The sequence below is a fragment of the Osmerus mordax genome, chromosome 2, assembly GCF_038355195.1.
Source record: "Osmerus mordax isolate fOsmMor3 chromosome 2, fOsmMor3.pri, whole genome shotgun sequence".
NCBI classification, from domain to species: domain Eukaryota; kingdom Metazoa; phylum Chordata; class Actinopteri; order Osmeriformes; family Osmeridae; genus Osmerus; species Osmerus mordax.
In genome coordinates this window covers 18,851,958-18,873,779 of record NC_090051.1, presented here as the reverse complement: position 1 = coordinate 18,873,779, position 21,822 = coordinate 18,851,958, and the positions used below count along the sequence as shown (strand labels likewise).

General features: G+C 37.2%; 1 protein-coding gene across 1 annotated transcript in view; it reads right to left on the bottom strand.

Moving 5' to 3' along the window:
* ttn.2 (titin, tandem duplicate 2) overlaps positions 1–21,822 on the bottom strand; it is a 154,926-nt gene that overhangs the window by 83,329 nt on the left and 49,775 nt on the right. Inside the window, exons 84-112 of the mRNA XM_067251637.1 lie at positions 21,715–21,759; positions 21,128–21,169; positions 20,466–20,537; positions 20,050–20,124; positions 19,798–19,869; positions 19,449–19,538; positions 18,999–19,145; positions 18,110–18,796; positions 17,480–17,590; positions 17,059–17,142; positions 16,595–16,787; positions 16,161–16,558; positions 15,787–15,882; positions 8,101–8,172; positions 7,912–7,989; positions 7,631–7,738; positions 6,718–6,762; positions 4,871–6,508; positions 4,394–4,447; positions 3,537–3,929; positions 3,147–3,416; positions 2,759–3,034; positions 2,508–2,647; positions 2,242–2,368; positions 1,784–2,050; positions 1,381–1,647; positions 926–1,189; positions 289–428; positions 63–189 (exon numbers count right to left, since the gene is read on the bottom strand). Of these exons, the coding sequence (XP_067107738.1) occupies positions 63–189; positions 289–428; positions 926–1,189; positions 1,381–1,647; positions 1,784–2,050; positions 2,242–2,368; positions 2,508–2,647; positions 2,759–3,034; positions 3,147–3,416; positions 3,537–3,929; positions 4,394–4,447; positions 4,871–6,508; positions 6,718–6,762; positions 7,631–7,738; positions 7,912–7,989; positions 8,101–8,172; positions 15,787–15,882; positions 16,161–16,558; positions 16,595–16,787; positions 17,059–17,142; positions 17,480–17,590; positions 18,110–18,796; positions 18,999–19,145; positions 19,449–19,538; positions 19,798–19,869; positions 20,050–20,124; positions 20,466–20,537; positions 21,128–21,169; positions 21,715–21,759 (6,378 nt within the window). The remainder of the gene's footprint in view (positions 1–62; positions 190–288; positions 429–925; positions 1,190–1,380; positions 1,648–1,783; positions 2,051–2,241; positions 2,369–2,507; positions 2,648–2,758; positions 3,035–3,146; positions 3,417–3,536; positions 3,930–4,393; positions 4,448–4,870; positions 6,509–6,717; positions 6,763–7,630; positions 7,739–7,911; positions 7,990–8,100; positions 8,173–15,786; positions 15,883–16,160; positions 16,559–16,594; positions 16,788–17,058; positions 17,143–17,479; positions 17,591–18,109; positions 18,797–18,998; positions 19,146–19,448; positions 19,539–19,797; positions 19,870–20,049; positions 20,125–20,465; positions 20,538–21,127; positions 21,170–21,714; positions 21,760–21,822) is intronic.

Sequence of the window (21,822 nt, the reverse complement as noted above, 5' to 3'; positions counted from 1 at the left end):
ATAACATCTTGCCCAAAAGTAGAATGATGTAGATGTTTTTACTAAATGCGGGAGAAACTCACCTTTAACTTTTAGGTTAGCAGAACACTTAGCATTAGCCCCCTGGTATCCCACTTCACCTGTCTGGGATACCTTGCAGTTGTACAAAGTCAAAGTATGCTTTGCACCATCCTCAATCATTTCGACATCCTGTAAAAAGTTATACAAAACAATTAAGGTTAACAATGTTGTTAACCATGCGCTCTATTTACAAATTGTTAAATGGACATTTATGGAACCGAAACGTACAGGAGAGGTAGTAAGGGGTTCTCCATTTAACTTCCACTGGCCATGGATATCATCTTCAGAAATCTCCACTTCAAAACGAGCTGTCTCACCATCAAAGAGCTCAACACCATACATGGGGCGAACCACCTTAATATCACGAGCTGAAATTTGCATAGGAAATATTTGAAAATAGACAGGGTCAGACAGATAGAATTCACCCAAAGTATATGTTTATATTGGCAGAATTTAAATGAAAGAACGAAAAACTAGCAATGAATTTATCAAGGTTAAACTGCTCCAGTGATAAAAGCAAATCAATTCGTAATAGGTTGTTATGGCATCATGTTCAAGTTTATAATCTACGATTCCGAATTTAAGTAGCAAGCAATGTGAAGTTTCCAGCTCAGACCCACTTACTAGAGCTAAATACGTACTTTTGGGAATCTAGCTGGCTAGTAACCTGTTGTGTGCAATTTGCTGGACACACTGACCCGTCGACTACCAACATAAATGGGGTAAGTTTCTACAAAACACATCGACTGTAGGCTACCAACAACAGGCATGGCAGGCTATCACAACATTGGCTTGCATTGGTGTTGATTGGTATGGTGAATATGTTGGAGTGGGGTGCATGCATATTAATACTTGTTGACTGTACCTTCAATATTGATGTTGGCCATGGTCTTGTCAGTTCCACAGTCACATACATATTGCCCTCTATCTTTTTCCTCCACTTTCTTAATGGACAGCACTCTGCGTTTCCCTTCAGCCTTTATGGTCACCATCTTGGAGGCTTTGATCTCTGTCTCTTTGTGGTACCACATCACAGGGACGTCTTTGCTGAGTTCACAGTCCAGAGTGACCTCGTCTTTCTCCACAGCGGTATAGTCTTGCAACTTCACTACGAAGTATGCGTCACCCTCTGAAAAATATTACATTGGTTTTGATTGACTAGATGTAAGTACACTTACACACAATACAGGACCTAAACTACTGTATGGATGCTCCCTATGTGGCAATGTACAGAAGAACAATGCATACAAATATGCTGTTCAAACCCAACATAGAATAATGTTGTAGAACATAACAAAAAAAAGAAATTGTAGTTGTTACCTATCACCGTCAAGTTTGCCATTGAGGGAAATCCTTTAGCCTCTGCCTTAATCTGGCATGTATCATCTAGTGTCAACTCCCTCATTATTAATATGTGTTTCTTTCCATCAACTTGGGTGACAATTGTTCTGCTTGGATGCAGTTTTATTTCATTTCTGTACCATGTCACTGGTACATTCTCATGAGAAAGCTCAACATCAAACTGAGCAGTTTGACCTTCCTTCACAGTTTGGTCCTTTAGTGGTGAGACAAATTTAAGCCTCATACCTATATATTAGTAGGGCATGTAGACTTCCAGTTAGGAAATAGAAAAAACAACCAACCATGGCATCTCACGTCGGAGAGATAATCAAGCAGTTAATTACTTGTGAAGATCGGATGATTTTGAAAGACACAAACTTACCCTCGACAGTGAGCTTAGCTGTTGAACTTTTGCCCAAAACTTGAATAGTATATTGTGCCTCATCATCAAATTCACAGTTGTTAATGACCAACATATGTTTTTTCCCATCATCAATTATCTCGTATTTTTGATCTTGTGAAATGATGTCAGAACCCCTTAGCCACATGACCTTTGGCACATCCCTTGTGATGGCACACTGAAATTTAGCCTGTTTCTTTTCAGGTACAGACACGTCCTCCAAGGGGACTGTGAAGTCCATTTCGATTTCTGGGAGGTATGAATAATTATTAAATATCTATAGACATTTTCTTCTTGATTTGAGGATGATACCAAACATTAATATCCTTTCGTTTCCAAACAAAAATGTACGTATGTGATATAGTTTGTATTGTATGTAGATCACTGCAGCAAAGAAGCTCAGAACATATTTATGTGGTAATCTCTACTTAATTACTTACCTTTGACTGTGAGCATAGCGCTGGTGATAGCATTCAGAGCCTGATAAGATACTTCACCGGACTGATCAACTTCCACATTTTTCAGAGTGAGGAAACGTTTCATGCCCTCAGCTTTAATGTCACAAGTCTGAAAAATGATAGATTTGTTTTAAACCAGAGTGATACTTCTGTCCATGTCAAGAACATTATGCCCTTATATTCCTTTTTTAAATTATTAACAAGATACAGGAACATAAAAAGGCTAAATTGCATTTTAAATGTCTTACTGGTGATCTGGTCAGGATTTGCCCTTTAAGTTTCCATTCTCCGGCCACGTCCTCTTCAGAAATCTCAGTTTCAAAGGATGCGTTTTCTTTCTCAACCACCTCAATGCTGGAGAGAGGCTTCAAGATCTCAGCCTCACGTTCTGGAAAAGTAGTTTAATTACTCATAGTCCTAAATATGTATTTCAATATTTTTGTGTCTGAAATAATTGCCAGTTTTTGCTCTTCTGGAAATGTGTTCAAGTGCAAAATACCTCCAAGTGTTAGTTTAGCAGCATATCTACGTCCTTCAACTTCCATGGCATATTCTCCTACATCATCAGGCTGTGAGTTCTTGATGGTAAGAGTCACTTCTTTTCCGTCTTTCTTGACCTCTGTTTTGTCAGTGGGATCATTGGAAATCTCTTGATCCCCTTTGAACCACTTCCAGTTGGGTGTGTCTTTGAAGAGTTCACACTTGAATGTGGCTGTGGCCTTAGGTTTCACATGCTGGTCTCTCAGTGGTTTCACCAACCAGTCTCTGATAATTTCTGTACACAAAACCAGGAATCATTATATAGTGCAACACAAATTAAGTGGTGTGTTTATAAAGCATGTGAATACCTATTTAGGTTTATGTATATATATTAGACCTCTACTTACCAATTACTTTGACTTCTGTTTCTGTCTTGATGTCCTCGCACTCACATGTGTAGTTACCAGCATCTTCTTCCCCTGAGTCCTGGAGTGTAATTGCATGTTGCATTCCAATGACATTGATAGCCATCTTCCCTGCGATTTTCTTGAGGGGCTGACCGTTCTTCTTCCATACAACATCTCTCTCTTTGTTCAACTCACAGGTCAGGTATAGAGGCTGTCCCTTAAGGACTGAAGTCTCTTCTTCCAAGGTCTTAATGAACTTCACAGGCAGCTCTACCCAAAGGCATTTACAATAAGGATGTTATCAGATTAACAAAGGCAAAAGTATGATATTTTCTTATGGATATTCATACATATATACCACATATGTCAATATAGTAATTTAATGCTTACCCTCAACAATGAGTTTGGCTGTACATGTAATTTCTTTGCCGGCATTCTTGGCGATACAAGTATATTCGCCAGTGTCAGAGAGTTGGACATCAATGATGTTCAGTTTGCGATCTTTGCCATCAGAGGTGAATTTGTGTTTTGGGCTCTCTCTTAGGTTGCTTCCATCTTTCATCCATGTTGTTATTGCAGTTGAGGGTGAAACCTCACACTCAAACACAGCTGCTGAGCCAATAGATTCAGCTTCCTTCAACACTATGTCCTGGAGTTTTTTAATGAACTTAAGGGGAACAGCTTTGAGCTTGAATCCTCCGAAGGGTTCCTCTGGTGGTTTGTCTCCACCAGGTCTCATTCCTCTACCCCTGCCTCCTTCACCAGGGGATGGAGTCTGCTTGGCTAATATTCAGATAAAATAGCATACATTTACTCCACTCAGTTAGTTATTTAGATGTAATATATTTTGGACAAATCTTCCAGCACAAATATGACACAATGAAGGGTCATCTGTTATAGATATTTCAACAAACTTATATTACCTGAAATATTCTTAATAAAATATAAAAATACCGCAGTATTAGTGTGGTGAATGAATTTAGGACTTTATTTGAAAGCATGTTTTAAATTAAAACCATGCTTTCATTAAAAAAGTGAATTTGAAAGTTTGGAAAGTTCCTTAGAAATAGGAACACATGTCATTGTTTCACGTTTACATGAGTTTACAAGAAATTGCTTGTCTGTCATACAGATATGCAAAGAGGAAAACCTATAATAAAACTTGAAAATCTCTCTTCTTCAACATATTTTCAAAGACTGGGAAAAAGACAAGTTCCACCAGCATCCTAACAAGATGCCAGTCTTACCTTTTAGACCTCTACCTCTACCCCTCCCTGCTGCTTCTTCAGCGGGTTTTCCATCTGAATGAAACATTGTGAATTAGTATCTGGTATGTTCATATGACAGAGTTCTGAGAGTTGAAAGATAATAAAATATTAAGGAAGGTGTTCAGTACATGACATGATATGGAGAACATACACAAAAAAGACTAGTGAAGAATTACAGCATGGAGTAAAATGTTGCACTTTTTATGGTTTGACAAACAGATAACAAAGACGTCAAAATGAGAGACGACAATAAGATGAAAAACAAAAGAAGACAATCAACAAAAAGACGACAAACGTTACAAACACAAAACTGAATGGAAGGGACATTAAAGACAAATTCTGGTAACATGAACACTCCAAACATGAAGACGTTAAGATGAAAATGAATGGAGATTATTCAGGGATGAAGGAGGTTGTGGACGCATCAATGGTCAATCTCTGCAGCCATCCTCTCACCTCTTCTGGTCATACCCGGGGTCTCTACAGCGCCCTCCTCATACTCCTCTCCTTCCCAGTCTTCTGAACCATAACTCTCACTTGGAACAAGCTCCCATCCCCATGCTTCATCCTCCTCTTCTTCCTCCACCTCAGGCTCTTCCTCATCCACCTCCTCCTCCAGTTGAGTAGATATTTTTCTCAACTGCACTGCTTGAGGTGAAAGCTCTTTCATTATCGGAATTTTTGCTTTACCAGTCTTCTCTGGTTCTACTGGTGCAGTTTTCTCCTCTTGTGGTGATGGTTTCTTTGGGACCTTTTTAAGAGTGACTGCCTCAAATGAGTCTTTTGGTGAAACCTGTTTGGGTATTCTTTTGCTGATATCTCCACTTGGCCTCTTTTCTGCCGGAATTGACTCAACTGCTTTAGTTTTTGGTTTCTCAACCTTGGGTGAGGGAGTCTTTTTCAACTCCAGGCCTTTTTTGAGGTGCTCCACAGGCTTTAAGGCTTTACCTTCTTTTTCCTCAGAAGCAATGCTGGGAATTCCGGCCTTTTTCAGTTGCATGGGTTTTCCCTCTTCAGGACTTTTGTCTACCTTCTTGACAGGCAAGGGCTTTGTCGGGCTTGGTTTCTCATCAGGGGTTGGTTCAGCCTTTTTCACCTTCTTAGGTTCCTTGTCTTGTGCTTCCGGAGAGTCATATTTCTTAACACTTGCCTCTACTGGAGTTTCATCTTTTGGGGTTCTACTGAGCACCTTGCCAGGTGTTGTTGGCTTCCGCTCCTCTGGCTTTGATGGGGTTTTCTCATCCTCGTCATCACCTTTAGAGGTCTTTGAAAACGGCTTCAATTTAATGCTCTCCTTATCCTCTTCAGGGGTGGGAATTCTTTTCCCTTTTGGCTGCAGTTTGTCAGAACTCAAATCTTTTTCTGGACTTTTTCTGGCTTTATCCACAGGCTTCTTTGCCATTGACTGTTCCTCTTTATCTGTTGGAACAATTTTAACTTTCTCATGATCGGCAGGTTCTTTAGTCTCCCTTTCTCTAGGGGTCTTATCCCACTGAGTATCAATAAATTCCTTGTCCTTTTTGTCCTTTACCATTTCAGCGACTCCAGGTTTTGTAGGTGTTTTAAATGGTTTTAATTTCACAGTTTCTTGTTCTTTCTCATCGGAAGGCAATTTTGACACTTTCTTTAGAGCTTGGCTAGGTTGTGGAACAGCCTCTTCCTTCCTATCTTTAGGAGTTTTCTTTAGAGCCATTTTATCTTCTACTTTCTCATCTTTGGGTGTGCCCTTTCGAGGAGTGTATGTGTCTTGTTTAGAATCTTTCAATTCAACCGTTTTGTCCTTACTAGGTACCACATCAGGTTTCTTGATGGTTTTCTCTTTCCGAGTGGGTTGTTCAATTTCATAATGTCTAGCTGTTAACATCTCAGCTTCTTCATACACTCTTTCTTCTACGTCATAAACAGTTGTCATGGTCAGTTTCTGAGGAGGCTTGGTTTCTTGTGGTAAATCTTCAGAGGGGAAACCAGGTACTTTCTTCAGTGACACAGTGTCCTGTTCTTCCTCCATCTCTCTTGACATTCTGGATGTTTTCTTCAGCGTTGGCATCTCAAATGTTTCTTCCTCAACAGGAATTTTACCTTTTTGTCGGAGAACTGATGTTGCAGGCAAGTAAGGTTTCACATTACTCATAACATAACATGTAAAAAGATTGTGCAATGTAAACCTTTTTAACTATACCTATTTAATATGACAATTTAAAATTAAATCAAAGAACAAGACAAACAAATAACAAAACAATCCAGAACATACACAAACACAATTTACATAAAGTACATTGGATAAATAAAGATATTCATCCTACCTTTCTTGGCTCCTCCAGGTGCTGTAACAGGTCCCTTGGTTTCATCTATTACAGAAATTAAAGTATACAATTTAGTAGAGGCACTCACATACTCTCACAGATTGGAATAGGAGATCCAGACACATACTTCACTATTACAAACCTCTCTATCCCACACCACATCCATAGAGAAAAGTTTAAATGTACTGATTAAGCATCACATTGCAAAGATATAAAAATCGATAAAAAAAGATTTGGAAAAGCCAAATACTTTAGTCCACTGTTAACTGTATTTATATCACTATGATATGAAGATCACATCAAGACATGTACCCAACATGTAATAAGCTGCAGTTTTCTATAACATTGTTATTTTTCAATGGTTTTTAAACTGGTATTAATAAATATTCTTAAGAATAAGACGAAGTTCAAGTGAAGATATACTCTCTATGATTTTCTAAGGATGTTTAAGTAAGGCTCAGACAATACCAGAGCATGCTAATGAAGTGAAGAAGGTCAAGGATCACACCTACCTGGACTGTATCACATGCATAAAGAATACAGTATCATGTGGATTACTGACAAGAAGAGGTTAGTTAAGAGAAACAAAACAGTTTAAAGGTGAAACAACTGGTTTTACTCCAGTCTGATCTCTGGTTTTATCAACCTTTATGGAGTGATTGTTCCATTTATAATTGTTAAATTGTCTTGATATTCATGCATTGTTTGTGTTTCCTGAAACAGTGGCTTTCTCACATCACTTATTAAGCTTTCAATGCAGTGGTTACCATAAACAAAGACAATTAAGCAAATAAAAGAAGAAAAGAGTTTGAACAAAGCAAAAAGTGTTTGATATGTAATTAGAATTTTCACAAGAGGTTAGTTTGTCCTTTTATATTCATATTTTTGACAGATAACATAGACAACACAATACCTGTTTTAGTATCTCCTTGTGAATCGATCATTTCCTCTTCAGACCTAGATTGCTCTTGCTCAGCATACTTCCTAATGTCTTCTTGAACTTTCAAGACTGGCTTGCTCACTTTAATTGCAAAGATGAAATAGAACTGAATGATAAATGCATGATAATGTTTAACAAATACGTCTAATGGCAAATAACATAAGTTATATGGTGGATGAATTGATGAATGGCCCTTTTTAAAAGACGTTAGTAAGTAATTTTTCAGAATACTCTGAATATTGCCAACAGAATACCTTTCTTTGTTTCTTCCAACTCTTGAACTTGGATTTCTTTCCTGTACTCTTCTGTATCATATCGTTCAGTATATGGTGCTTCAAGATCAAAGTTCAAGATTAGGATTTTCTCAAGAAACATTTATCGATGAATTAACAAGACAAGACCAAGAACATATGACACACACAATGAACAGTACAAAACAATACCTTCAAGTGGAATAGCTGTCTTTGCCTTTGGCTGTATGGGCTGTGAAGGTGACTCCTGCTCCTTTATAGGTACTTGAAACAAAATTACACCATAGTGAAAATCAAACAACACCACAGACGGGGGCAACCCCTGAGCAATGTAAACAATACATCAACAGAAAACATATAAACATAACATATATAATGTAGACAGACAAAACAGACAAGCGCAAGATTTGGATGACTGATGATTGAAGATCTTGTCCTTCATCTACCTTTTTGGGGGATAATATCTTCTTTAATTGAATACATTTATAAGAAGAAATATTGTGAACTTTGAAATAAGAATATTGTGTGAAGAACTTGTGAAGTGAACGTGATAAACACACAATAGTAAGAAGGATCATTAGAAATACACAATGGGTTTGGACGGTTCCCATGTGCAAGACGTGACATTGTGAACAACATGTGACTAACATAGAATGAAGCAGACATAACGGGCAATGAGGATACTTCCGGTTGAGAAAGAGTGATGTTTTATCCAAACAATGCGTGAAGTGAAATGGAGGCACTCTTAAAATAAAAATATGAAGAAATACGCAAGATTGTTTTTATACCTCTGGAAGATGGCTTTAGGGAGTGCTGTTCCATGTCTTTCTTTTCATCTGTATGTTTTGAAGGCTGTGTTTTTGTTGATCGAATGGGTTTCGGTTGAAGACTCACTTTTTCTTGTCTATTTTCACCATCATCTTTCTGTAGAGGCATATCCAAGGAGTCTTCTTCATAGGTATTTTGAGATGCTTCAGTGACCAGTAAAGATTCCCTGATAGTGGGCTCTTCAAGTTTGTTCTGCATTTTGAGAATGTCTGATTCAAAGTCCATCTTTTTCTCTTCAACTGTATCAATTATCTTTTGGGATTTAAATGATTTATGTGATGTAATTGTTGGGATTTTCGCTTTCTTTTGAGAAATGTTATCATCCATTGTTGAAGTTTCCCCGATTTCTTCAGACGCTGGACAGACTTTTTTAGTGCCTGACAATTGGTCTACATCTTTGTCTATGAATGATTTTTCATGTTGAATCACTCTTCCAGGAGCAACTGAATCCTCTTTTGTTAAAGGTTCTTGTTGCTGTTCCCTTTTGGAAGGACTCCCCCTGCTACGTTTGTATTTGACTCCAACCTTTGTGGACTGAATACCCTTCACTGTCTGAATCATGTCTTCAGTTTTAGCTAATGCCTGTCCCCTCTCTACAGGAGAAATTACTTCAATTTTAGAAACGTCTTCTGGAAATGTAGATTCTGCACTTTCCTCAAATGTTTCAAATCTTTTGGGAACATGTGATACTTTATCTAGATGTTTGTCGGTTACTGATTTTTTATACAGGACATCTATTTGTGGCAATGTTGACTTCTGTCTTTCAACACTCTCCTGTTCTTGTTTTCCATGTAATGTTTTCTCATAATAGGAAATTGCCTTCTCAGCATCTTTCTTTGATTGACTATCTTTAACTGTATCAATTATCTCTTCAGCTATGGATATTTCAGGGCTTTTCATTTTGGGAGATTCTACTTTTTTTGACACAATTCCCTCTGACACACAAGTTTCATCTTGACTTGCTGTCTTTTCCTTGACGATTTTATCAGATATCTTTAATTGTTTCGAAGACTGTGATTCACCTTTCTTTCCTTTAGAAGGGTGCACTTTGCTAGGTTTGTCTTTAACTGCAACCGTTGTGGACTGAATGCCCTTCACTGTCTGAATCATGTCTTCAGTTTTAGCCAATGCCTGTCCCCTCTCTACAGGAGAAATTGCTTTAATTTTAGAAACTTCTTCTGTAAATGGTAACTCTGCTCTTTTCTCAGATGTTGTATATGTTTTAGGAACATCAGCTACTTTATTTTGGTCTTTGTCTGTTACTGGTCCTTGATACATGACATCTATTTCAGGCAAGGTTGACTTCTTTCTTGTAACACTTTCCTGTTCTTGTTTTCTGTGTAATGTTTTCTCAATTGCCTTCTCAGCATCTTTCTTTGATTGACTATCTTTAACTGTATCAATTAACTCTTCAGATGTGGATATTTCAAGTCTTTTCATTTTGGGAGATTCTACTTTCTTTGACACAATTCCCTCTGACAAACACGTTTCATCTTGACTTGCTGTCTTTTCCTTGAACCTTTCATCAGATATTTTTAATTGTTTAGAAGACTCGGATTCACCTTTCTTTCCTTTGGAAGGACGTACTCTGCTAGGTTTGTCTTTAACTGCAACCGTTGTGGACTGAATGCTCTTCACTGTCTGAATCATGTCTTCAGTTTTAGCTAATGCCTGTCCTCTCTCTACAGGAGAAATTACTTTAAGTTTAGAAATGTCTTCTGGAAATGTAGATTCTGCACTTTTCTCAAATGTTTCAAAGCTTTTGGGAACGTGTGATACTTTATCTAGATGTTTGTCGGTTACTGATTCTTTATACAGGACATCTATTTGTGGCAATGTTGACTTCTGTCTTTCAACACTTTCCTGTTCTTGTTTTCCATGTAATTTTTCCTCATGATAAGAAATTGCCTTCTCAGCATCTTTTTTTGATTGACTATCTTTAACTGTATCAATTATCTCTTCAGATATGGATATTTCAGGTCTTTTCATTTCGGGAGATTCTACTTTCTTTGACACAATTCCCTCTGACACACAAGTTTCATCTTGACTTGCTGTCTTTTCCTTGACGATTTTATCAGATATCTTTAATTGTTTCGAAGACTGTGATTCACCTTTCTTTCCTTTAGAAGGGTGCACTTTGCTAGGTTTGTCTTTAACTGCAACCGTTGTGGACTGAATGCTCTTCACTGTTTGAATCATGTCTTCAGTTTTAGCTAATGCCTGTCCTCTCTCTACAGGAGAAATTACTTTGATTTTAGAAACTTCTTCTGAAAATGTAGATTCTGCACTTTCCTCAAATGTTTCAAAGCTTTTGGGAACGTGTGATACTTTATCTAGATGTTTGTTGGTTACTGATTCTTTATACAGGACATCTATTTGTGGCAATGTTGACTTCTGTTTTTCAACACTCTCCTGTTCTAGTTTTCCATGTAATGTTTTCTCATGATAGGAAATTGCCTTCTCAGCATCTTTCTTTGATTGACTATCTTTAACTGTATCAATTAACTCTTCAGATGTGGATATTTCAAGTCTTTTCATTTTGGGAGATTCTACTTTCTTTGACACAATTCCCTCTGACACATAAGTTTCATCTTGACTTGCTGTCTTTTCCTTGACGATTTTATCAGATATCTTTAATTGTTTCGAAGACTGTGATTCAACTTTCTTTCCTTTAGAAGGGTGCACTTTGCTAGGTTTGTCTTTAACTGCAACCGTTGTGGACTGAATGCCCTTCACTGTTTGAATCATGTCTTCAGTTTTAGCTAATGCCTGTCCTCTCTCTACAGGAGAAATTACTTTGATTTTAGAAACTTCTTCTGAAAATGTAGATTCTGCACTTTCCTCAAATGTTTCAAAGCTTTTGGGAACGTGTGATACTTTATCTAGATGCTTGTTGGTTACTGATTCTTTATACAGGACATCTATTTGTGGCAATGTTGACTTCTGTTTTTCAACACTCTCCTGTTCTAGTTTTCCATGTAATGTTTTCTCATGATAGGAAATTGCCTTCTCAGCATCTTTCTTTGATTGACTATCTTTAACTGTATCAATTAACTCTTCAGATGTGGATATTTCAAGTCTTTTCATTTTGGGAGATTCTACTTTCTTTGACACAATTCCCTCTGACACATAAGTTTCATCTTGACTTGCTGTCTTTTCCTTGACGATTTTATCAGATATCTTTAATTGTTTCGAAGACTGTGATTCAACTTTCTTTCCTTTAGAAGGGTGCACTTTGCTAGGTTTGTCTTTAACTGCAACCGTTGTGGACTGAATGCTCTTCACTGTTTGAATCATGTCTTCAGTTTTAGCTAATGCCTGTCCTCTCTCTACAGGAGAAATTACTTTGATTTTAGAAACTTCCTCTGAAAATGTAGATTCTGCACTTTCCTCAAATGTTTCAAAGCTTTTGGGAACGTGTGATACTTTATCTAGATGTTTGTTGGTTACTGATTCTTTATACAGGACATCTATTTGTGGCAATGTTGACTTCTGTTTTTCAACACTCTCCTGTTCTAGTTTTCCATGTAATGTTTTCTCATGATAGGAAATTGCCTTCTCAGCATCTTTCTTTGATTGACTATCTTTAACTGTATCAATTAACTCTTCAGATGTGGATATTTCAAGTCTTTTCATTTTGGGAGATTCTACTTTCTTTGACACAATTCCCTCTGACACATAAGTTTCATCTTGACTTGCTGTCTTTTCCTTGACCATTTCATCCGATATTTTTAATTGTTTAGAAGACTCGGATTCACCTTTCTTTCCTTTGGAAGGACGTACTCTGCTCGGTTTGTCTTTAACTGCAACCGTTGTGGACTGAATGCCCTTCACTGTCTGAATCATGTCTTCGGTTTTAGCTAATGCCTGTCCTCTCTCTACAGGAGAAATTACTTTGATTTTAGAAACGTCTTCTGGAAATGTAAATTCTGCACTTTCCTCAAATGTTTCAAAGCTTTTGGGAACATGTGATACTTTATCTAGATGTTTGTCGGTAACAGATTCTTTATACAGGACATCTATTTGTGGCAATGTTGACTTCTGTCTTTCAACACTTTCCTGTTCTTGTTTTCCATGTAATGTTTTCTCATGATAAGAAATTGCCTTCTCAGCATCTTTCTTTGATTGACTATCTTTAACTGTATCAATTATCTCTTCATATATGGATATTTCAGGTCTTTTCATTTTGGGAGATTCTACTTTCTTTGACACAATTCCCTCTGACACACAAGTTTCATCTTGACTTCCTGTCTTTTCCTTGACGATTTTATCAGATATCTTTAATTGTTTCGAAGACTGTGATTCACCTTTCTTTCCTTTAGAAGGGTGCACTTTGCTAGGTTTGTCTTTAACTGCAACCGTTGTGGACTGAATGCCCTTCACTGTCTGAATCATGTCTTCAGTTTTAGCCAATGCCTGTCCCCTCTCTACAGGAGAAATTGCTTTAATTTTAGAAACTTCTTCTGTAAATGGTAACTCTGCTCTTTTCTCAGATGTTGTATATGTTTTAGGAACATCGGCTACTTTATTTAGGTCTTTGTCTGTTACTGGTCCTTGATACATGACATCTATTTCAGGCAAGGTTGACTTCTTTCCAGGAACACTTTCCTGTTCTTGTTTTCTGTGTAATGTTTTCTCAATTGCCTTCTCAGCATCTTTCTTTGATTGACTATCCTTAACTGTATCAATTATTTCTTCAGATGTGGATGTTTCAAGTTTTTTCATTTTGGGAGATTCTACTTTCTTTGACACAATTCCCTCTGACAAACACGTTTCATCTTGACTTGCTGTCTTTTCCTTGACCATTTCATCAGATATTTTTAATTGTTTAGAAGACTCGGATTCACCTTTCTTTCCTTTGGAAGGACGTACTCTGCTAGGTTTGTCTTTAACTGCAACCGTTGTGGACTGAATGCCCTTCACTGTCTGAATCATGTCTTCAGTTTTAGCTAATGCCTGTCCTCTCTCTACAGGAGAAATTACTTTAAGTTTAGAAACGTCTTCTGGAAATGTAGATTCTGCACCTTCCTCAAATGTGTCAAATCTTTTGGGAACATGTGATACTTTATCTCGATGTTTGTCGGTTACTGATTCTTTATATAGGACATCTATTTGTGGCAATGTTGACTTCTGTCTTTCAACACTTTCCTGTTCTTGTTTTCCATGTAATGTTTTCTCATGATAAGAAATTGCCTTCTCAGCATCTTTCTTTGATTGACTATCTTTAACTGTATCAATTATCTCTTCATATATGGATATTTCAGGTCTTTTCATTTTGGGAGATTCTACTTTCTTTGACACAATTCCCTCTGACACACAAGTTTCATCTTGACTTCCTGTCTTTTCCTTGACCATTTTATCAGATATCTGTAATTGTTTCGAAGACTGTGATTCACCTTTCTTTCCTTTAGAAGGGTGCACTTTGCTAGGTTTGTCTTTAACTGCAACCGTAGTGGACTGAATACCCTTCACTGTCTGAATCATGTCTTCAGTTTTAGCCAATGCCTGTCCCCTCTCAACAAGAGAAATTACTTCAAAATTAGAAACTTCCTTTGTAATTACAGATTCTGCACTTTTATCAGATGTTTCATATCTTTTGGTAATGTGTGATACTTTATCTTTGTCTGTTACTGATTCTTCATACAGAACATCTATTTGTGGATATGTTGACTCCTTTCTTGCAATACGTTGCTCTTGTTTTACTTCTAATGTTTTGTCATGATAAGGAATTGCCTTTTGAGTATCTTTCTTTGATCGACTATCTGTAACTGTATAATTTAGCTCTTCTGGTACGGATATTATGGAAGATTTTACTTTCTTTGACGCAATTTCCTTGGACTCACAAGTTTCAACTTGTCTTGCTGTGTCTTCCCTGACCATTTCATCAGATATTTTTAATTCTTTAGAAGACTCTGATTCACCTTTCTTTCCTTTGTAAGTATGTACTTTGCTAGGTTTGTCTTTAACTGCAACCTTTGTGGACTGAATGCCCTTCACTGTCTGAATTATGTCTTCAGTTTTAGCTAATGCCTGTTCAGTCTCTACAGGTGAAATCACTCGAATTACAGACAATTCTTGAATTCTGAATTCAGATTTTTTAGGTTCAAGTTCCAGAACTTCATTAGATTTTGTCAATTGTTTTCTCTCTTCTCTTTGTGATTGCTTGTTTGTTTTTCCTTTTTGAATAGCTTCTTTGTTTGCATGTGTTTCTTCAGTTTTCAATGACTGCTGTCCTTTAGCTTTATGTGTTTGCGCTTTCTTTGAAACAAAGCCCTTTGTTGCAGCTTTTAATTTTGACATGTCTATTATTTGTGATTCGTCTATAAGATCTGCTTCCATTGTCTCTTGTTTCACCGTAGTTATGATTACTTTCCCCTTTTCCTCTATTTTCATTTTTGCATGTTGAGAAATATCTTTCTTCAAAGTTAATTCTTCATTCTTTCTAGAATGTTCTTCCAACATAGTTTCCATCAGAGCAGGTCTATCTGGTTTTGTAGGTAAAACTGTTTCTACATTGAGCTGCTTTTCATCTTGTCCTTTCATTTTCTGTGCAGTATCAACTGTGGGTTCAAACCCTCTGGGAACTTCAGCAGATATCTCATGTGTAAGATCATGTTTTGTTTTCTCAAGTGTTTTTTTTGCCAGTTGGGACATAGTTGGGTAGTATGTGTCAAGTAACCCCTCTTCACTTTCAAGTGCATGTTCTTTCACAATGTCCTCTTGTTGAAAGACTTTCTCTGAAGGAATTATTTGTTCTGTAATATATGACATCTCTTTAATCTTCTGAGTGTCAGAAGACACTATTTCCTCAACGATGTGAAGACTAGCAGCGACTTCAAGATTTAAGATGGTTTCAAGAGTTTGCATCATACAACGATGCCAAGAATTATGACGAAACAAAGACAAACATGGATTTTTGACAAAACATAAGAGAGTAGTTTGTGAGTAAATAATTCACTTGTTGTGAATTATAGTTACAGTATGATTTTTGATTTAGCAATGTATAAATATAATGGTTATATTGATTTTTTAAGAAATGTGCAGTGATACCTCTGTCTTTTGGACTTCTTTCTCTGTGTAGCTTGTCTTCTGTTTCGGTGGTTGGAAGGACAGAAGTTATCTTTGGAGTCTTCAAAACATCTGGTTCTTTAAAGAATAATTGACATATAATCTAAGACTGATTTTAGTTTTACTAAGAGCTCTGACATACAACAGTGACATATACACATTGAAAATACAAACACAAGTTGACAAACTCCTAAAAGCACTATTACAATGTACTCAAACGCTTGTGTAGTAACATCTGTGAATGGAGTGTTACGTCTGGACCACTGATATGTATGTGTTATTGTACATATACACCCAACTGGCACACAGCATAAGAAGAAAAGTTAAGAAAGAGCTTGAGTTTGCTTCAAGCATACCTTTGCCAAGAGTTTCCTCAATCTCTTTTTTAGGTTCAGACTCAGCTAACCTCTGCTGCACCTTTGGTTGTGCGTCAGGTAGTTTCTCTTCCATTTTTTTATGTGTCTTCTCCAATGACTTGTCACTTTTTTGTACCGTTTTTGTCTTCTCTGATGACTTTTCGTGAATCCGATCTGTCACTTTCTGAACGGCTTTATCGGGTACTTTCTCAGCAATCTTCTCAGGTGTCTTTTCAGTCACCGTTTTCAGGACCATCTCACGTATTTCCTCTGTTTCCCTCCGAGGCAGTTTTTCAGGTATTTTCTCAGGAACCTTTTCAGGTAACCTATCAGGTACCTTCTCCGCTCCTTTCTCAGGCAACCTATCAGGAACCTTCTCAGCTACTTTTTCAGGCAACCTACCAGGCACCTTCTCCGCTACCTTTTCAGAGAGCCTTTCAGGCACCCTGTCAGCTACCTTTTCTGGTAGACTTTCAGGCACTCTCTCAGCTACCTTTTCAGGCAACCTTACATCAATTGTCTGGGATATTTCCTCAAACACCCTCTCAGGTGCTGTTTCAGGCATCCTCTCAGGCTTGGTCTGAGGCACCTTCTCTGCAGGTATATGTTTGGATTCATGCTCCATCACTTTAAGTAAGTATAAGAGACACTATAAGACATTGTAATACGGAATGCCACAAGCGCTTTCAGACAGCTCCTATCATGACAAATAAGCCCCTACTGCAGATACGATGGTAACTTCCAGAACTCAGACTTTTTCCCATAGAAAATTACGGAAGGAATTGAATAGAGAGCATTGTATCCTGTCTCTGTGCTAACAATATAAAACTATTTTCTGACTTAATAGTTAAACTGCAAGAAGAAAACACTATCACTCATCCCCAATACACTACTGTACCTTTTTGTGTAGAAGCCTCTTTTGGAGTGACAATTCCTGATTCAGTTTTCCTTGCAGCTTTTGTTGGCTCCAGTGTTATTTTTTCTACTTAAAAGATCATTTGAGTTTGTTAAAAGATTAAAAGGTAAGGTATATAAAGATGTTCAAGTGAGTTAATGTAAGACCAAGACATCTTACAAATCACACTCTATCGAGTGCCAAGAGAGTACAACAACAACAAACACATTCAAGACACCACATCAAAGAGAGTAACCTGTGCCACAAAAGAACAATACTTTGACAAACATATCAAACGTGAACACAGACAACAACCAGTAATTTTGAAAGTTTCAAAGGGAGTCTTGGAAGTGATTTTTACCTGAGTCTAAAGAGTACCAATGACATCCTATACAAAACATGGCTTTAAAGAAAACATGTGTACCTTTAGCTGCTGTAAGTTTCTTCTGTGGTGCTACATCTTCTTCATGCATTTCGGGTTGGATGGTATCTGAAGGCAGTGCAGGTTTCCCCTGCTTTGTTGGTGCTTCTGGCACTTTAAAAGAACATGCATATCAGTGTATGTGTTGTATCATAGGGACAAAAGCAGACAGAATAAACACAAAGAAAAAATTGAAGAATCTAAATAGATCCCCACACATCCAGTAACAAGACAGTTTTACAGACATGTTTACAAAAATAATGTATTCATTTACGAATACGCTGATTTGGTAACAAAAGACTGTTTGTTGTTAGAGCAAGAATCCAACTCACAGAAAAACATGAGTAAAAAGTTAAGCAAACTTAAGTTAGCATATATTGACATGGGTATGCTAAAAAAGGTATAGGATAATCAAGAAAGTTAAAGATGGTACTAAAGCAAGGTTGAGACGTGACTGATCAAGTGTTCTGCACTGAACACAACAAGCACATTTAGTGACACAAGCGTTAAAGACACAAGCGTACGAGACACAAGACTCTCAAGACTTTGGATGATCAAGTGTGGTAAAAAGCACTGCACAAAGATTTTAAAAGCCTGAAGAAGCCTCTCTTGTGAGAGTCTGTTTTACTGTACCTTTCTGAGATATAACCTCCTTTCTTTTTCTTTCTTCTGGCTCTGGTTTGGAGATTTCTGGTTGAGGCTTGGTCTTTGCTGACTCAGCTGGTTTTGAATCTACTACTTCAGGTTTTAAGACTTCTGGTACTTGCTTTCTAACTGCCAGCTCAGGTGTCTTGACTTTAGGTTCTGGTTTCTTAATTTCAGGCTCTGGTTTTGAGACTTTGGATTCTGGTTTTGAGACTTCTTGCACTGGCTTGCTAACTGGGATCTCGGGTTTCTTGATTTCTGGTTCTGGTTTCTTGATGGCTGGTTCTGGTCGCTTAATTGCTGATTCTGGTTTCTTGATGACTGGTTCTGGTTTTTTGATGACTGATTCTGGTTTCTTGATGGCTGGTTCTGGTCTATTGATTGCTGGTTCTGGTTCTGAGATGACTGGTTCTGGTTTCTTGAAGACTGGTTCTGGTCTCTTGATTGCTGGTTCTGGTTCTGAGATGACTGGTTCTGGTTTCTTGATGACTGGTTCTGGTTTCTTGATGGCTGGTTCTCGTTTTGAGATGACTGGCTCTGGTTTCTTAATTGCTGGTTCTGGTTTTGAGACAGATGGTTCTGGCTTTGTAAATGTTGGTTCAATCGTGGCTGGTTCTGTTTTTGTGAACGCTGATTCTGCTTTTGAAGTCTCAGGTTTTTTGAACCCCTCAGGGACTTAAAGTAACATGCAAGTTGGTTTAATATTTGGCAAACCAAGATAATACTACATGTAAAGTACATTAAATAACGCACATTAAAGATTCGCTTCCACAATAGAAGCTAAGCTGAACATAAACACAGACACAAAGAGAGGTCAAGTGAAAGGAAATTTAAGTAGTAAACACTGTACACAAAGCACAGACTAGACAGAAAGTACCTTTGGCTGAGGGAGACCCTGGTTTCTTTACAGGAGCAGGCTTGGCTTCAGGCTCAGTTTTGATCCCTGGTTTATGCATGGGTTCAGGTTCAGCCTTAATTCCAGGTGCCATTTTAGCCTCTGGTTTGGGCTCAGGTTGAGGAACATCTTCAGATAATAAAGACATTGAAGTTAGCAAGGACAATAGCTGGAAAGCATTTGGGCCATTAAGAAAGTAGAACCTCTATATGGGCAAGATTGAGACAACAATAAAAGACAATTGAAACAACAAAATCAAACAACAACTTAAACAGACAGGCACAGAAGTCCTAAAAAGACTGTAAGGGTCATATAGTCAGTGTATTAAGATCTTGTAATCCTCAAGACAGAACGTTAAATTGTTTTAAGGAACAACACAAAAAACATGTAAGAAATTACTGGGATTTCAGTATGACGTGGAAAACAATATACCTTTCTTTACTGGGACCTTTTCTAGTTTGTCTCCTGGGGCAGGTGGAACGGCACCAGGTTTTGGAACCAGTTTCTTAGCTTGCTCTGATTCTTTATAAGGTTTTGAAAGTGAATTTAGGAATCACATATACCAAGACACAAAGATGAGACCTTTTGTAAAGTTGACACTCATGAAGTACATACAGGAATACATAAAAGACCTACCATAAAAGAATAACAAGATCAAATCAGGGTTAATACAAAACAATCACACAAAGTTAGACCCAAGCTAACCAAACACTTTAAAGACAAACAGTACACCACACACACAATAAGGTTATTAGATGGGCACATTGCTGTACAACTGTACCTTTAGGAGAGGGGTGTTCCTTTTTCTCAGGAGCCAATACCGTAGAGATCTTCTCCTCTACTGTTTTTTTGGCTTCAAATAGTTAAAATATAAGTAAAATGTGTGAATTGATGGACTCAGAAAGGGCAAATAGACACAAATAAGAACAATACTCGAGATAACAAGGAGACAGAAGAAGGCTTATAATTAATCTTCATAAATAATAAGTTTCAACAAGACAAAACACAATTATTATCAGCTGAGTTCAGATACCTGTGATTGGTTTTGGTGTATCCTGTATAGATGGTTTAGTATGTTTGTCCTCTGGTTTCTTGGGTGCTTCATGATCTTGAAAGACACTTATTGTGTTAACCTCATATAGCCATATCAAAGTTTAGACTACAACCAACACAATTTGTTAGCAGGTGTTAAACACATGTCATTAAGAGACAGTAAGATCAAAAAGCCACTACAACATGTAAGAGCCAAGAATAAAGGAGCATGTGTGCCAGACAAATCAAAGTTATATACACACATGGAAAGAATTTGGACATTACAATTACAGCAAATCAGACAAGTTGACATGTACAAAACGGGGAAAGAGTTTAGTAAATGGCAGATAAGCAAGATTATTATTTCACACAATAAATGCTATGCTATAAGGCAGAAGAGGTAAAGATGTTTGATACCTTTGGGTGGGACTTGCTGCCTCATCCCTATTGTGGTTTTCTGGACAGATTCATCCACAGGGACTCTAGGGACTACAGAGAGAACATTTTTATTAGACACAAGGCTTAGTTAGGGACAATACTGTTGCTATGGAGAGAAGTGACAGAAATCAAACAAAGAAAACAAATACTGTTAGAAGAAATGAAGGGAAGATATAAAGCATGTATGACATAATGACACTCACAAATAACAAACTCAGAGTTTACACTCAAGATCAAGTCAATAAGTAAACATTTTCAAAGAATAGTTTCAATGCAGGTGGTAACAAATCTGGACATTCAAGGTTACAATGACATGAGATACTTAATTAAAGATATTTTCCTGTGTTAATCTTTCTTCATTGAATCAAAAGGAAACACATTAGACTATTGCTTTTTAATGATAAGAGGTTGAAGATTTTAGAGTGTGACCAAACACAAAACAATATGAACACACAAACCGCAACACAGGTGGAAATGGTGTTAAACTGTGTAGTTGGTTATGCTGCTCGTGGTGACACATATGAATCTGATGTAACAGCACAAAATGTCCATTAGTAAATTATATTGTGAAGATGATCATAGAAAAAATAGTGATGGAAACACTTGATCGATTAATAGGCTGAAAATGCAATGCAGTATACCTCTTTTTTCCATCTTTTCTTCATAATAGTATTCAGAGGATTCTTAAAACAGACACAAAGGTATTCAATTCTACTGAGGCATCAATGAGTTGTTTAGACATAATGGAGTATGTCCAATATTGATGATACAAAGAATCATGTCAAAACTAAGTTTTAGACAAAGATTTAAACAATTAATTTAGACGACGTGTACAAACACATACAGACATAAACAACAGTATTTAGTCGTAAACAAACATGAGGCTTGTTAATTTGTTGTAGAATGTTATTTGGATAGTCCCTTGTACATTATATATAGATGCTGTTTGTAGATGCAGTATCCTATAAAGAGAAGAGGCCAACGAGGCCTTACTGTAATTTAATGTGTTCTTATTCCCTTGAGTCTCTACATATAGATGTTGCTATATTATCATGTACAGATTGACTTTCCAAATAAAATCTTAATTGTCAAAAACCTGCTACAGTATAACCATGATGTGAATCTGCAAATGGCTGTTGGACATTAGTTAGTTTTGTAATGAGGGTTACCAGGAGGTGATGGTGATGGAAAGCAATCATAAAAGAGCAAGAATATCGCAAAAGCCTACCTCTCATCTCCACCTCCTCTTCATAATGATAATATTCAGAGGATTCTTTAAAGAGACATTAAAGCATTGAGTGTTCATGAAGGAGGGCTACATAGTATTGTTCATTGA